General features: G+C 44.8%; 1 protein-coding gene across 1 annotated transcript in view; it reads right to left on the reverse strand.

The window, feature by feature from the left end:
• The window catches only part of ENTPD8 (ectonucleoside triphosphate diphosphohydrolase 8), a 29,429-nt gene that overhangs the window by 3,416 nt on the left and 8,869 nt on the right, over positions 1 to 17,144 (reverse strand). The window contains exons 2-8 of the mRNA XM_081896512.1: positions 10,984 to 11,111; positions 10,369 to 10,486; positions 9,012 to 9,162; positions 6,502 to 6,661; positions 4,702 to 4,932; positions 2,405 to 2,674; positions 1,342 to 1,452 (exon numbers count right to left, since the gene is read on the reverse strand). Of these exons, the coding sequence (XP_081752638.1) occupies positions 1,342 to 1,452; positions 2,405 to 2,674; positions 4,702 to 4,932; positions 6,502 to 6,661; positions 9,012 to 9,162; positions 10,369 to 10,486; positions 10,984 to 11,109 (1,167 nt within the window). The 5' untranslated portion in view covers positions 11,110 to 11,111. The remainder of the gene's footprint in view (positions 1 to 1,341; positions 1,453 to 2,404; positions 2,675 to 4,701; positions 4,933 to 6,501; positions 6,662 to 9,011; positions 9,163 to 10,368; positions 10,487 to 10,983; positions 11,112 to 17,144) is intronic.

Here is a 17,144-nt window from a genome sequence, read left to right on the forward strand (position 1 = left end):
CTACCTGAAATCATTTGAGGGCAGGGATGGGAAACCTGTGGCCCTCCAGATGTCATTGGACTATAACTTCCACCACCTTTGACCATGAGCTGTGCTGTCTGGGGGTTGGTGAGAATTCTAGTTCAGCAACATCTGGAGGGTGACAGTGTTTCCCATGTCTGGATTAAGGTGACTGAAGGGTCCAGTTGTGTGAACCTTCAGGACTTTCCAGAAGGGCAGCTGTGTTTCAGCAAAGACAGCTTTGGGTCTTGTGGCACCTTTAAGGATGAGCATAGGTCAATGCCAACTGGGCGGCCCCCAGTGGCAGTACCTCAAACAAGGCCTCATCTGGGATAAGGGATCATGGGCTACAGTTTGTTCTTCATGGTTGCATAGTACAAAAGATTTTGGCAGGTGTCGAACTGTATTCCTCCTAAAACACCTTTCTGTGTAGGTAAAAAGCATTGTCGACAACTTTGGAACAGGCTGAGAACAGACCCAAGGAACTGAGTCTAGGGCTTTGGTAGCATCTGAAGGCTGTTGGCTGTCTTCCTAGAGAAAAGGTGGAGAACCTCAGGTACAGGGGCTAAATCCAGCCCTTCAAATCTCTGTATTTGGCCCTCAGGCCTCTTGCCAGGTGAAGAAGAAGAAGAAGAGTTTGATTTTGATATCCCGCTTTATCACTACCTGAAGGAGTCTCAAAGCGGCTAACATTCTCCTTTCCCTTCCTCCCCCTCAACAAACACTCTGTGAGGTGAGTGGGGCTGAGAGACTTGAGAGAAGCGTGACTAGCCCCAGTAGCTGCATGTGGAGGAGCGAGGAAGTGAACCCGGTTCACAAGATTCCGAGTCTACCGCTCTTAACCACTACACCACACTGGCTCCTCTCCAGCAAAACTTGCTTCCCCCAGGCTACACATCTCAGCAACTCTGCTTTGCACCCTCCTTGAGTGTTTGGGCTGGGCTGGGCTGGGCTGTGTCATTTGAATTCTGATCATGCCTCTTGCTTGATGGAGGATAGATAGGGATGTGTACAGAAAGAGGCTATTGTACGAAAGGGAAAATTCTCATGGGCTGCTCTGCCCATCTTTGCCTCTCTAACCATGCCCACTTGTACCTCTGGCCCCACCCATCAATGATATGTGGCCCCCTGTCTGGTTGCCCAGAAGAGAATGTGGTCCTCAGGCAGAAAAAAGGTCCTTCATCAACTCTGCCCAAGAGATCTGGTGTGCAAGCCTCAGAATTTGGGCTACCAAACTGGAGTGCCTCAACCGATATATTCCTAAATATATGTTCATTTTACAGATTGGTCAACAAGTCTCCTGTGACCTTCCAAACCACACCAGGATGATAGGATACCTACTTCCTCCCATTTCCTGGCACAGAACGTCTTGATAGTATCTTCAACAGTGGCCAGTGGCTGAGTTTCAGTCAAGTTCAGGAAATTGAAGGTATAGTAATAGGCAGAAAAAGCCTGAAATTTAAAATAAAACATGAACAGGTGAGTGAAGGACATCAAACCAACAATGGCTATAGAAGCCTGGGGAAGGGTGTAGACCAGTGGGAGAGCATCTGCTTTGCATGCAAAAGGTCCCATATTCATTCCTCAGCATCTCCAGGTAGGGCTAGGAGAGAACTAGATGGACCTATGTTCTTATTTAATTCAGCCCATTATTCAGAACCATGAGAACTAGGATCTTAGTTTATTTTTCAGCAGAAAGGCCATCACTCAATAGCAGAGCATCTGCTTTGCATGCAGAAGGTCCCTGGTTCAATCCCTGATGGCATCTCCAGGTAGAGCTGGAGAGAACCCTGTTTGAAACCCTGGAGTTCCTCTCCCGGTCAGTCCAGCAAGATAGATGGACCAGTAATCTGACTCAATATAAAGCAGTTTTCTACTTTATTTTTTACTTTAGCTAATAAACCGAAGGATGAGGTCCTTGAATAAAGTTTGCAACAAAATAAAATCAGATGATAAATCAGTAATGAAATTCATTTACAAGGCAGAAAAAGAGATAACAAAAAAAGAAATCAAAACTATGTTTCGGTGGAATAAACAAACAATAAACAAAAGTAATAAACATCCCAGTATTATTCAACTGATACATTGCATTTGCAAGGCTGTAGACAGGATTTGTGTTATGGGGGGGCAGGACACCCACCTGTCAGCATCCTCTATCTGGCTCTTTCTAGCAGATTTGGAATGAAATGCATCAGCTGTTTTAAATTACTTTCTTTTGACCCAAAGCATTCAGAAAAATCTCACAATTTCTACTTTAACTTAAGTATTTTTATTTATTTACTTTATTGGGGGGGCAGCTGCCCCCCTGGCTACGCCTATATGCATTTGGACTATTACAAACACAGACACACAGAGGAACATCCCTATTCCCAACTTTTTAGCATGAATTAGCGTGCTCTCGTACCAGAAATTTCCCGTTGACCTTAGGCTGGTAGACCCCATTGAAACCACAGGAGTCATTATATTTGCAGTTTTTTGAGAAGTTGAAAATACTCTTGAAGGTTTCCCGGCAAAGGGTGGCATTGCCTGTGCCCACCAGAGTAAAGTTCTTCGAGGCTGGAGGTGGCTTTGATTGCTTGGCACATGGACTGCTATAGACAGACGCAGTTGTAAAGGATGAAATGTAGCCTTCTGGGTAGCAAGGGTGATCGACCCGATCTAATGAGCTTGAATCCTGGAGGCAAGAACCACAGAGTGAAACCGTAGTCCAGATGTACCTTCATAAGAACATAAGGAGAGGCTTGCAGGATTGGGCCAATGGCACGAGTCCAGAATCCTGCTCTCACAGTGGACAACCAGATGCACCAATGGGAAGCCCAAAGACCTGAGCTCAATAGTGCTGTGCAATTCCTAGCAAATGACATTCAGAGGCATACAGTGGAAGTGGAACATATAGCCTTATCCTCCTCTATGGATTGGTCTAATCCTCTTCGGAAGTCATTGAAGTTGGCGGGTGTTATGTACTGAAGTTCTCACCCTGGGCCAGCAGAGGGATACTGTAGATAGTTATGCAAATAAGGGATCGAAAGTGACGTTCAGTGATTGGATAGTTTTAGAAAATTGTTACAGTTATGTTGTACTGGAGCTCTATATAAGCAGGCTGACTGAACACTTCAGTTCAGTTCTGTCCTGGCCTGTGAATAAACAAGAGCTGTTTGAAGAATCGCTGTGTCGTCTTATATGTTCACCCACAACTTAATAGTTGCCATCATTACTTCCTGGAGGAATGGAATGATCCCTATTTCCCATTCATGGAGTTACATTTCCCAGAGTGGTTTAGCAATCGAAGAGGGAACTCTGGGAATGGTATATCTAAGAGGGGAATAGGGGATCTCCTAACATCTCTCAGACCCTTAGTAAAGCACACATCCCAGGATCTTCTGGGGAAACCATGAGTTTTTAAAGTGGTATGATACTGTTTTAAGCGTGTAGCACAGATGAGGCTAATGTGGTTGAAAACAAATCAATCCTACTCCTGCAAACAAGACAATTAGAGTTGGGATAAACCTTAAGTTTACCTACAACCTGTTAATTATACCTTTTCATTTGCATTTGTTATCCGAAATTATTTTTAATAGCTTCATAAAACCTTACAAAGCAAATCAAAGAATATAATTATTGGGGGGGGGGTACAATTTAAAAACGATTTATCATTTTTTGATTTTTTAATAATAATAAAAATAAAAATCTTTACAATTACCACTCCCCCCAGCTTAAAATGTAAACAGAATTAAATCAATGAATCAATGATAAATTAAAACCAGATTAAACACAAGCCAACATTCTAAAAATCTGGGTAAAGGTAAAGGGACCCCTGACCATTAGGTCCAGTTGTGACCGACTCTGGGGTTGCGGCGCTCATCTCGCTTTATTGGCCGAGGGAGCCGGCATACAGCTTCCAGGTCATGTGGCCAGCATGACTAAGCCACTTCTGGCGAACCAGAGCAGCACACGGAAACGCCGTTTACCTTCCCGCCAGAGCGGTACCTATTTATCTACTTGCACTTTGACGTGCTTTCGAACTGCTAGGTTGGCAGGAGCAGGGACTGAGCAACGGGAGTTCACCCCATCGCGGGGATTCGAACCGCTGACCTTCTGATCGGCAAGTCTTAGGCTCTGTGGTTATAGCGCCACCCGCGTCCCAAAAAAGTCTGGATAGGCTTGCCTAAATAAGTATGGTTTTATAAGGCACTGAAAAGAGTACATACAATGAAGGTGCCTGCTTTTTAAGTTTCTTTAAGAACATCTAAAAACCACACTGTGCATGAAATTCTTTAAGGTTTGATCCCTATTTTTGTTTTATTGTAGCCCAGATCAGGGATTTGCAAACTGTGGTCTGTGAGCATTGTTCAGGTGGTCTGTCGCACATTCATGTTCAATATTAATACTGATTTAAAGTGTATTTTTATTGCTTATTTTAGTTCGATTTTAATCCAATGCAACAAACTGTAATACAATAAAATAAAATATGTAAGAAATAAAAGTAGCAATAAAAATACCGTTAAAAGTCATACAGCACATTTCAATGGGTACAACAGGTAGAAAAATCATTAAGTGGTCTGCCAAGAATCTCAGGAGATGTCAAGGGGTTTGTAGATGATATTCCTAGATGATATTCCTGTCCCTTTCAGTTAACACCTCTCACCACCGGCCAAGTCTCTCTGCCCAGGGCTAGCTTCTGAATGGCAACGGGTGACTTACGATTATAATCCGGGTCAGGTGCTGGAGGGCTTGGTTCTGACCATAGCACAGGTAGCTGTGGGTATAGATGGTGTAATCAAACCCATAGAGTCGGAAGTGAGCGGCTTCGTTTGGATCAGTGATCTTGCCAGCTGGAACAAAACTAATCTGGGTCGATGCCCCTCCGAGATCCAATGCGCCCAATATATTGGTTGAAGTGGGGTGAATCCATTCTCTGTCTTTAGCAGAATACTGCAGAGATACCACAACAGGTTAGCACTTGTGGGGCCTGGCAAGGGGAAGATCATTTAGAGATCTACCTGATTTTAGGACTGAGCTCCTTCCCACTTTTGAAAAAACAATCTTCCCACCTCTGCATTTATTCTGGTTAGCGTTTCCTAATGCTCTATGGCCTTGTTCAGACACAATGTTGAACCATGATTTAACAACCATAGTTTGATAAACCATGGTTTAGCATTACGTGAGAACCGGGTCCAGTGGTTTAACTGGAGTTTATTAACTATGGTCTTTTGACTAGACAAGGGTAAGCTCTTAAAGACCTTTCAAAACAAACATACCTGATTAGTTTACTATACATACCCCAGAAACCCTCAGCACAAAAGTCTGGGGTTGATGGGATTGGAACTCCAGCAACATCTGGAGGGCCTACAGAGTCCCCATACGAGAGGCAGGCCTTTGATCTGATCCACCAGGGCTTGCATTCTTAAATTGGCCCACATCAAATGGCTGGATGTTCCCCTTTAATCAGCTGGTGGATATCTGCCATCTTGACAATGTCCCACTACTCAACTGTTATTGGCTCCTTAGAGCAGAGGTTTTCAACTTTTTTGAGTCCACGGCTCCCTTGACCAACCACATTCTTTCTGCAACACCCCTGTGGGGCTCAAGAGCCCAAGTATGTCACCCCTTGCCTGTAGAGCTGGCAACCTCTCACCCCTTTTCGAACACCCTCCCTTGTAGAGTGTTCCCTTAGCCTCCTCTCCCATCTCCTTGGGAGTCCTCTGGGCAGCAGCTGCTGCCATCCCTCGTCTCTGTTCTGTCCCGCACCCTTGCCTGCGGAGCTTAAAGACAGGGCTGCTGCAATAAGCAGCTGTGCAAGCCTCTGGGAGGCAGAGACACGAGAGGGAAAGAAAGAGGGACAGAGGCTAGGGTTGCCCACGCCACCCCTGATCATCATTCAGGGCACCCAGGGTGCCACGGCACACTGGTTGGAAACCACCGACTTAGAGAAATGGGCAGGGCCAGAAGCAATATTTAAGCAACAGTAGCCGTGGCAGGCACAGAGAATGTAGTAGCTCATGGTGGAATAGGATCTTTCAAGCCAGCATCATGATGATAAAGAATTATATTTGTGTCCCACCCTAGCTAAAGGGAGCTTGAGCTAGTGCAAATCCTTTTATCCTTAATATAACCCTGTAAGCTTATGTGAGAGTGTGTGACTGGCCCAAGATCAGCTTCATGAGCTGAGGAAGGGTTCAAACCCAGCTCTTCCTAGTTCTAATTAGATGCTCCAGCGTCTAGCCCACAAGTAGCCAAAATAGTGACCTCCAGATGTTGTTGGATTTCCACCAGCCCCAGCCAACATAGCCAATGGTCAGGAATGATTGGAGAGCACAACAGTATTTGGAGTTCACAACATAGCTTATCCTTATTGGGTTCCTATCAGAACCAACCAGCATGGCCAGGGAAGATGGCAGCTGTACTCCAGAAATATCTAGCTTATTCTTGTTCTAGCCCTGGAACAATATGCCTGATCTATGCATCCTAAACCTGTTCATAGTCTTGTAGAATCAGCCCCACCTTGGTGAAGGAGTCCAACAGATAGTTGATGGTGATCCAGCCGTAAGCACCTTCGTCCTCTCCACTGATGATCTGAGCGCCTCGGAAACTCACAGGATACTGCTTGATAGTCTTGCCAACTTCTTCCAGAACTTGTTTTGATGCAGACTCATTCTCCATTCTGTAGGGTAATTTGCCAAGAAGAACTGTGAATTTGGAAGCATGAGGCTAATTTGGAGTTTGGGGTTCTTTTGTTTTATTTATTTACTGGCAGCTTTGTACCCAGCATTGCTCAGGTATTCTAAGAAACCCAAATACTGGTGTGGTTTTGAAAGGTTCAGTCTGCCATCTTGAAGCAAAATTGTGTCCAATTGTAATCAAATGCAGAAGTGCTCATTCACTGATCTCAGGAACCATCGTCCAAAATTTGGTTACACTATCTTAAGAGTTGTCCAAATGCACAGAGTACCGACAGGCAAACAACTTTTCAAATTAAGTAGTGTGTGTGTGTGTGTGTGTGTGTGTGTGTGTGTGTACTTTAAAAAAATATACTGCTTAATATAGTAATCAATCAATCAATCAATCAATCAATCTCAATGTGTTTTATAAAAAATGCAAACAACATTCAACAGAATTTACTTAAAGCTAGATTTTTTTAAAAAGTACATCTGTATATCCAAATAAAACTGAGTAGTGTAGAAACTAGAAGATTGAAAATGAAAGGTTGCAGCCAATGTAATGTAGGACCATTGAAATTAGTCATGTCCCAGAGTTCCCTGGGAAGAGGGGTTGATTGTAAAAAAACCACTTGGTGAATTGTAGCTCTGAGGGGGGGGAGGGGGTCTCCTAGCAACTCTTAGCATCCTGAACAAACTACACTTCTTTTGGAGACACATTAAACAGTCATGTGTCTCCACATGTCGTATGCTTTAAATGTGCAGTGAAGCTGGATCCTGAGTTGCTCTACTAACTTTAGATGGATTGATGACAACATTGCAAGAAATTGATGGAGGACAGAAGAGCTATTCACGGTGGCTGAAAGGAACATCCAGAGCTAGGGACACTCTACCTTTGAATAGACTGCTCAGCACCCTGAACAAACTACAGTCCCTATGACTGTTTAACATAGTATGATATAGCTTTGAATGAATAGTGTAGATGGGGCCTAACATAGGCTCTTTAATGTGAATGGTTCTACTCTGCGTAGGACTCACATTGGATACTACTACTATAGTGTTATGAATTTGTGGATGCTAGACCACTATGTTCTCTGGACTGAGCATGTGGCAGAATTTAATCAATGCTTGGAGTGTCGAAATAGTCAGACCCATGTGTATTAGGTTGTGCGCTAGAAACTTATAGTCTCCCTGACCTTGTGTATTATTAAGCTGTGCAGGAGATATTTCTATAGACTCAGGAATCAGCATGTGCTTAAAAAGCTCATTAAGCCAAGCTGGGGCTTCCCATGAGATGATAGCCTGAGGTAATGGACCATTAGGACAGCACAGGATCAAAGGAAAGGTGTGAGGTGGCAAATGATTCGGCCACTGCCTACAAATAAAGCACAGAGCTTAGAGTTAGGAGTTATGTGACATAGAACTGCCAGAGGCAGAGCACAATGGCTGGTGTCATGGCTGTACCTGTGGGAGAAGCAAGTTCCTCTGGCAGCGCTGATATGATGAATCCCTCCATTGTAGGCCCAGTTTGTATTTGTGTGTAAATAAACCATATATCATCAAGACACCACAGCCTCTGCTGTGCTTTATTTTCCAGAAATGAAACATTAACCTTGAGTAAGCCAACTGGAAACCCTGGAATCTCACACTGCTGAGGTATTGGGGTGATGTACAACAATATATTTATTTGTACCCCACCTTCCCCTCTGATAGCACTGAAGGGAGCTTACATATAAAAATAAGAATTACTATAAACATAGGGGGGGGGGGAACAATAATTAAAAACAATTAAACAATGATAGGATTAAAACTTAGAGAGGAGGTGGGGAGAGAGAGATTAAAAACATGTAGATAGTTACAATATAAACAGCACGACATAAGTCCTTTCCTTAAACGCAATCAGTTCTCCCAAGCCTGTTGGAACAAGAAGGTCATCATCTGCTGGCAGAATGACACCAGAGAGGGGGCCAGTCTAGGGTTTTTGGGGGGATGGGAGTTCCAGAGTCCGGGAGCAGCCACCAAGTAGGCCCTCTCCCACGTCCCTAACAAGCATGCCTGTGAGGGTGGTGAGACTGTGGGAGGGGCCTCCCCTAAATATCTGAGCTCTCAGCCAAGTTCCTATGATGGAATGGAGCTTTTCAGATAGCTTGGACCTAAGCCACGCCTTGTACCCTTAGAACTGCTGCTCTTTCAAGCCTATACTTTCAAGACACTTGCTCCTTTAAAAAAAAAGCAACTCAAAATTGAGACTCCTAATTTGAGATCCTTTATTATTATTATTATATTTGGGCAGCTGTTTTGCTACCTTGACTGGTTTCACCTCACTCTGTAAACCCTGGCTCTTTGTCTTTGTACCTCAACAGTCTCATGCCGGCTGTGGCTCCCAGATAAGCTGGCGTCTCCTGCTGCCTTTCCGGGGGGATCACGGTCATAGCAGCATCCAGGCATTCCTTGAGGGAGGCACCTGCCTGCGGAGGGTTTTTGGCATAACTTGATATCCCGCTCCCTGAAACACAAAAAAAACATAGAGATGGGCAAATCTGTCCACATATTACTTCTTCCCGTCTTAATTTCAGTTTCCCATATATCCAGATCTTCAGCTTATTTTTTAAAGTCACCATTAAGGCTTTTAGTGCAAATTTATCCTAATATCCCTGCAATTGTAGGTAATTTTGCTTAATCTAGACCAGCGTTTTTCAACCACTGTTCTGGTTGAAAAGAATGTTGCCTGGTGTGCCGTAGGAAAAATTGAAAAATTCGAAAGATTCAAAAATAAAGTATTTTATAATTTTTCATATTTCTGTTTTCTTACTATTTCATAATAAAGTAATTATAAAATACTTTGTGTTTATTTGATTCCTATTCAAGAGAATTACTTTATATATAGTCAATATAGGCACAGAGTTAAATTTTTTAACATTTTCTAATGGTGGTGTGCCTCGTGATTTTTTTCATGAAACAAGTGTGCCTTTGCCCAAAAAAGGTTGAAACACACTGATCTAGACCACATTCACACCACACATTAAAAGCACTGTGGCAGCACTTTAAACAGTTTTTTATTGTTTTGGAAAATGCGAATTAGGTTAAGTTCCCTTTTAATTGCAAACTGAACTGATTCCCCATTATCCCTACTCTCCCTCTTTCACCCACCTACCCACCCACGACACCTCCTCTATTTTCTGTGACACCCCAGCGCTCTCTGACACCCATCTCTCTTTCTCATACCCCCTTTCTGATGCCCCCTCTCTGAGTGACATCGCTTCTCCCCCCTCTCTAACATGCCTTCTTTCTCTCTCCCCTCTCTCTCTGTGACCCATATACACTCGACTCACAACTTAGGCACATTTAATTTGCGCAAAGTCAGCTTTACGCGCTTGGCCAAATTTTTAATTTTTATTTTACAAATAAATAAAAAGGGGACAGGTGCTGTATGGGAGGGGGAAGGTCAGCAATCCCAGCCACCATTACACTCACCTTGGGAGGGTATTCGGAGGTGCAGAGAGAGTATTTTGTCTTTATACAGTTTTGTATTTATGCAGTACAGAACATAACCCCCACGTAAGCTGAGAGTCAACTGTATTCAATATTCCATAATCAATGTGGTATTGGTCACTGGGAGTTGAATACAGCTGATATTTCAGACCTTTTGGATCCCTCTCCCACCTTCCTCAGATTCCCCTCCCATGTTTTTATGTAACTAGGAGAAGCTGACCATTGACATGACAGGAGAAGGTTTGGCTGACCACGCCTGTGTTGTTCTCTTTGTCCATTGGCCACTGGTAGACGAACAGCGAGGTGTGGGATGAGCCCGCATCAAACACCAGCCCGTACTGGAGGGGGAGACATTTAGAATGAAAGAGTCAGGTGGTGCAAAACCTGAGCTGCTAAGTTAGAATGCAAAACAAACAAACCACTGAACTCTCATCAGGGTTTAAGATAGAAGTGGGGGAACTTCCTTGGCCGGAGGGCCAAATTTCTTTCTGGGTAACTCCCTGGGCGCCACATGCCAGTGGTGAGCAGCAACAAGTAGGTGGAGCAATGAATGTTTCTCTTCACTTTGTACAGTGGGCTAGCTTACACCCACAAAGAAGAGTTATAACCAGAGTTCAAGGGGACATGTTCCAGCCAGGCAGAAATGTTCAAAGAGCCCAATGAGGGGTGTGACTGGAGAGGGGTGTATGGCCTGGGGAGAGTCCTGGAGGCCAAATGGAGAAGCCTGAGGTTCCCCACACCTATATAATAGGAAGACATTTATTTCTTAAACAACTGACTCAGTGGATTTGCCTCAAAGAAAGGTCCATGGTATCAGGTATGGCTGCACACTCACCTTATTGTCTGGAGGCAGTGTGACATTGTGGTTTCCCACCACAATGAGGAGCAGGGCTGTTAGGGAGAACATGCTCAGAATCACCAGGGCCGCTGGGAGGTACCAGTTGCTCCATCTGTTGCCCATAGCTAAATATATAAAAACATGAAGAATTTCCTGTCCATCCATCAAGATAATAGAATCATAGACTCATGAGTTGGGAGGGATCTGGGAAGTCCTCTAATCCAGCTCCCTTCTTGGTACACGAATCTTGACATTTTATCATCCCTGACAGAGACCAACCAACCAAGCTCCAAAAGGGAGAGTCCATCATCTAGGGCTGCCATACATCTGGGTTTTCCTGGACATGTCTGGGAATCAGGGTGTCAAAATGGCATCCGGGCAGATTTTCATCGAATTAGCAAGATGTCTGGGGAAAACCTGGATATATGGCAATTAGAGCAATTTCTTAAGAAAAATGCTGTAAAAATCCCAAAGATTTAACAATCTAACAACAACTTTGTCCGGATTTTCACTTTTGCGAATATGGCAACCCTACCATAATCACCTTCTGTCACAGGGATATCTGGGCAACTGAACTGGTCCCTGAGTTTGCTACCCCCTTCCCCCTCCCCTCTATGACTTTTAGAATGTAAGCTTATTACCAGTCCTGAATAGCCACTTTTAAGTCAAGATTAAATGAGTGAATGAATGACTAAAGGGCATATGGAGAAATAGTCTGGGTTTTTATTTTTGCAGGTGGGTGGGGATAGGAACTTTTGTGGATTTATTTCCATTTCCACGTAAATAATAATAATAATAATAATAATAATAATAATAATAATAATTAATAATAATAATAATATAATTTATTATTTGTACCCCGCCCATCTGGCTGGTTTCCCCAACCACTCTGGGCGGCTTCTACAAAGACCAAAAATACACTAAGATGTCACATGTTAAAAACTTCCCTGAACTGGGCTGCCTTCTGAATCTCAGGTAGTTGTTTATCTCTTTGACATCTGATGGGAGGGCATTTCACAGGGCAGGCACCACTACCAAGAAGGCCCTCTGCCTGATTCCCTGTAGCTTTGCTTCTCGCAATGAGGGAACCGCCAGAAGGCCCTCAGCGCTGGACCTCAGCGTCCGGGCAGAATGATGGGGGTGCAGACGTACATATTTTGAAAGCTTGATACAGTAAATGCATTACAGTGGTACCTTGGGTTAAGAACTTAATTCGTTCTGGAGGTTCGTTCTTAACCTGAAACTGTTCTTAACCTGAGGTACCATTTTAGCTAATGGGGCCTCCCGCTGCTGCCGCCGCGCTGCTGCTGCGCGATTTCTGTTCTCATCTTAATCCGAGGTACTATTTCTGGGTTAGCGGTGTCTGTAACCTGAAGCGTCTGTAACCTGAGGTACCACTGTATACCAGGGCAATGCATTTCTGTATGGCTGGAGGCAAACACGAATCACAGAATCATAAAACTGTAGCGTTGGAAGGGACCTAAAGGGTCACCTAATCCAACCTTCTGCAGATCACTCCCAAGTGAGTTACCTGCCCAATGGCAGGTACAGTTGGGGCATCGGTAACAAATGCAAATTCTGGGGAAATTCTTATGTTGTAACTGAGCCCAGGATCCTGGGGGATGCAGTTGATGACTTCCACATTTGCACTTTGCTTCTAAATGACGATTCCCCCAATTCTTTCACTATTGAAAATTTTGAAACCAGGAAAAAAAAGCCCTGGTATGTGTGGGTATGGGTGTGTGAATCTCTGGCCGACACGTCTGACTGCTGCTTGACTTTGTGCCAGAATCAATTACATGGATCACTAAAGATATCCGAATGGAAAAGAAAGCTCCCAAGGCCACACGGTAGATAAACAGGTGCAATTGGTTTTTCTTTTTCTTTTAACTCCGTAAGTGCTGCTGATGCTGCAGCAGCAGCAGCAGGAATCTAGAAAGCACTGGCAGGTAGCTGTGACTGAGAATGGAGTGAGTTGTCTGAGGCCATATAAGTGCTTTCTAAAGGTAATTTAATGCATCTATGGTGGGAGTGACATTTGAACAAGTGATTACTCAGCTCATACCACACCAGCTCTTTGTTTACCAAGCAGCATGTGAATCAGCACTTTTCCTCAGAAGCAATAATAAGAGCCCTGCAAGATTAGGACAAAGGCCCATCCAGTCCTGTTCCCACAGTGGTCAAACAGATGTCCATGGGGAGGCCGCAAGCAGGAAGTGAGCGCTAGAGCAACTCTCCCTCACTGGTGATTCCCAGGAACTGTTATCCAGAGTTGCAATGCCTTCACCAGTAGATATAAGGTTGCCATACGCCCAGAATTTCCTGGTGATTCCTGGGATTTGGCAGTCGTGTCCAGGCAGAAATCCCTCAAATGTCCAGGAAAACCCAGACGTATGGCAACCCATGTCGGAAATGTAGATTTTGGTGAATTTTCTTAAAAGTGGGTCAAAAACAATTTCTTTGTGTCCAGATTTTCACTTTTTGAAATATGGCAACCCTAAGATAGAACATAGAGAGACATGGTGAGCACCTTTTTGGCTTTGAAAAGGAAGGTTAATGTGTTAGTCTTGGTGGCTACACCAGAGTTTGCTGTGTGGCTTAGCTGAGAACGAACCTGAAGTCTACTATATGTTGTGGCAAGATAAATATTGGGGGGGGGGGGCTTGGCAGGTTACGCCAATCCTCTCTTCAAGGAAATAACTACCGTGCCTTTTTCAGGTTTCCTCCAAATTCCGTTAAACAGCAGGGGACGGAACAGAAGTTGATAATATTAAAATCAATCAATACTTTTTGAATTTCAAGCCCTCTTTGTGGAATTCCCTGGGGCATTTGGCTGGCCACTGGGAGATTCAGGATTCTGCACTAGATAAGCTATTGATTTGATCCAACAGGACTCCTACTAGTCATGAAAGTTAAGAATGGAGCATCTATGTTCAAATGCAATCTACCTCTACCTCTATATTCTATCGGGTGGTGGGAGCATAGAACTATAGACAGAATGTTGGCTTTATGCCCCTCTTGTGAATTTCAACTAGTTGGGAACTGAATGGCTGGCATCCCTGCCTAAAGTTGTTGACTTGTATGGGATGCCTTGTTAAATAGAGAAATAGAGGACGCTGTCAAATAGAGGACATTCCTCCATAACATGCAACAAATGAGCACCTTAACCTAAGGTTACCAGACGTCCCCGTTTCACAGCGACAGTCCCCAGATTTACAAATCAGTCCCCTGACAAAATCCATTGAAGTTGAAAAGTGTTCCTGGATTCACTGGGAAAGAACCTGGTAACCTTACCTTAACCCACCTCCCCGATCAGACCTTGCCAATTTCTGAAAGGTATTCTCTGCCTGCGTTTTATTTCCTGGCTTAACCTTGCTTGAAAAGTAGAATTTGGCAGTTCACATATCATAAGTGTTTCTTTTCTTTTTAAAAAGATTAAGACACTGTAATCTCACAAAGGACCTCATTGTATGATAATTGCCTGTCCCTTGCCTGGAGGTTCCTTTCAACTACTATGGCTGATGGCTCTTCTCTCCTCCATCCATTTCTTTCCAAGCCACCTAAAGTTAGTGAAGCAACTGAGGCCACACGTGCACTGTACAATCAAAGCAGTATCATGCCACTTTAAACAGACATGGCTTTCCACAAAGAGTCCTGGGAGCTGTAGTTTGTAAAGGGTGCGAATTGTTCTTTTACAATTCTGGATGTCGTTTAACAGTCAATCCCTCTTCCCAGGGACCTTTGGGAACTATATTTCTGTGAGGGGGTCCCCTAACAACTCTCACACAGTTCCATGAAACCCTGGACAGCTGCTGCCAGTTAGTGTGGGCAGTACTGAGCTAGATCACCTAATGCAGGGGTCAGCAAACTTTTTCAGCAGGGGGCCGGTCCACTGTCCCTCAGACTTTGTGGGGGGCTGGACTATTTATTGCCATGATTATGACCCACATTTTTGGCAAAAACCCTTATTGGGACAAACTCCAATGTTGCCAAAATGTAATTTGGGAGGGGATGTTCCCTCATACACCCACGCTGCTTCCTTTGCGTTTTACACGTTGACAGTTATTATTTCTCTTGTAAGGCGGGGTGGGAGGCTGAGGTAAGCACGCCATTCCTGTCAGCCCTGGAGAGCGTGTGCGTATACGTGGGTGAAGGGAAAAGCCGTCGGCCACACTAAGTCAGACCAACGCCACTCAAGCCAAAACGTTCTTTTTCCTGTGTGAGGGAAGACGAGGCAGCAGCAGCTATTTACCTTTCGATGGCTCGCACAGTGTAGCTAACAAGCAGCCTCCCCAGCAGAGCGCAGAACGGATTTGGAGTGCAGCCGCCCACGCGCTCCCTGCTTCCTCCGGTGGGAAGCACCACCGCCACAGACACTGGCGGGCGTCGTTCCCAAGGCACCTCCCGCAACTGCCCTTCCTGAGGTCAGTCACCAGCAGTTCCATTGTGGAAATCCAAACTGTGGCTCCTTTTCCCTCTTCCCCACCCCGGAAGAAAAGATTGCTGCGTACGCATGACAGGCGGAGAAGGGGCTTGCCTCAAGCAGCCGCCTGCCTCTCTTTTGACCCCCCAAGCCTGGTTGAGTTGCAAAAACCATCACGCGCGCTATGCCAACTGCCTGGATTCTTGGACCGTCCATGGGCCAGATCCAAAAGGCCATTGGGCCTGATCCGGCCCGCGGACCTTAGTTTGCCGACCCATGGCCTAATGGGTCTGATTCAGCAGCTTCCTTGCCCGTCACCCATTTGACAGCTGGCATAGCTTGTCTAACATTCCCTTTCAAAGAAACTATATATAACAGGCCTTAGATAAATCCACTGCCAATAAATAAGCTCACAAAAACAGGATCAACAAAGGGATCCACCCATATGTTCAACAAGGCCTTGGGCTTCTGCCCAGAAATAAAACCTTGGCAAACAGCACCAGCACATTCCAAAGAGCCAGTCGTGGGCAGGAGGGGCAGGATGTGGATGGAGGAGCACCTGAAGGATTTGATACCAGCCACACCTGCCCATCATGAAATATGCTGCCTTCCCATTGGTCTGTGTAAACCAAGTGTGGTGAGGTAGATCTGGATAGCCAGCGGGTTGTTACCTCCCCCACCCATGGCGGGTGAAGTCTGACAGGGGGTGGTGCTGGCCACTTGTCAATCACCTGGTATCACAATGACATCATCCCCTCTTGCAGGGTTTGAAATCAGCTGATTGCTGGGTCTTTCGGAGTTGTGTATCTGGGTGCACAGGGCTTTGCATGTGCCACTGGCCAGCTGATTGTTACTTCCTGAAAAAACCCTTTTGGGTTGGCTGCATCCTTACATGCCCAACACTTGATGTGGCTGGGTTGAAATGGCTGGGGTGGAGGCACACTAATTAAGCCAGCAGACCAGGGGCCCTGTACACCTATTCTAACATGCCCTGGGAAGATTGGCAAAGAGAATGCTGAGGGAGCCTGGTGACTGAGTCCTGTGAGGAAGGGGCAGAGAACCTGCTTTGCATGCAGAAGGTCCCAGGTTCAATCCCCAATGGCATCTCCAGGCAGGGCCAGGAATGTTCTCTTGCCTGAATCCCTGGAGAGCCACTGCCAGCCAGTGCAGACAATACTGAACTAGAACAACCAATGGGTCTGACTCAGTATAAAGCAGCTTCCTATGTTTTCAGTTTTTTTCAATGACTTTTTATGTTTTAGAAAGTGACAGAAAAACACATTGGAAAGTGTGGGATGAACAAATGACTAATGGGAAGACAAGTAAATAATCTGTAAGCAGATCAAGATAAACTCAGAATGAATGCTCATTGTCATGTAACTTCCCCACAAACAAAGCCGGACAAATACTCAATAAAAGCCAGACCTAGTCTAACCATCACATAAACTTTGTGTAAGGAAATTGGGATTAATTCTGAATGAATGGGCTATTTGGAGAAGCCCCACATCACATATTTCTATTCTATTTTATTCATTTAAGTAAAAGGTAATGGACCGCTGGATGGTCAAGTCCAGTCAAAGGTGACTATGGGGTTGCAGCACTCATCTTGTTTTCAGGCTGAGGGAGCCGACGTTTGTCCACAGACAGCTTTCCAGGTCATGTAGCCAGCACGACTAAACTGCTTTTGGCACAACTGAACACCATGACAGAAACCAGAGCGCCTGGAAATGCCGTT

This window comes from Podarcis melisellensis (genome assembly GCF_964234715.1).
Source record: "Podarcis melisellensis genome assembly, chromosome: Z".
Taxonomy (NCBI): Eukaryota; Metazoa; Chordata; class Lepidosauria; order Squamata; family Lacertidae; genus Podarcis; species Podarcis melisellensis.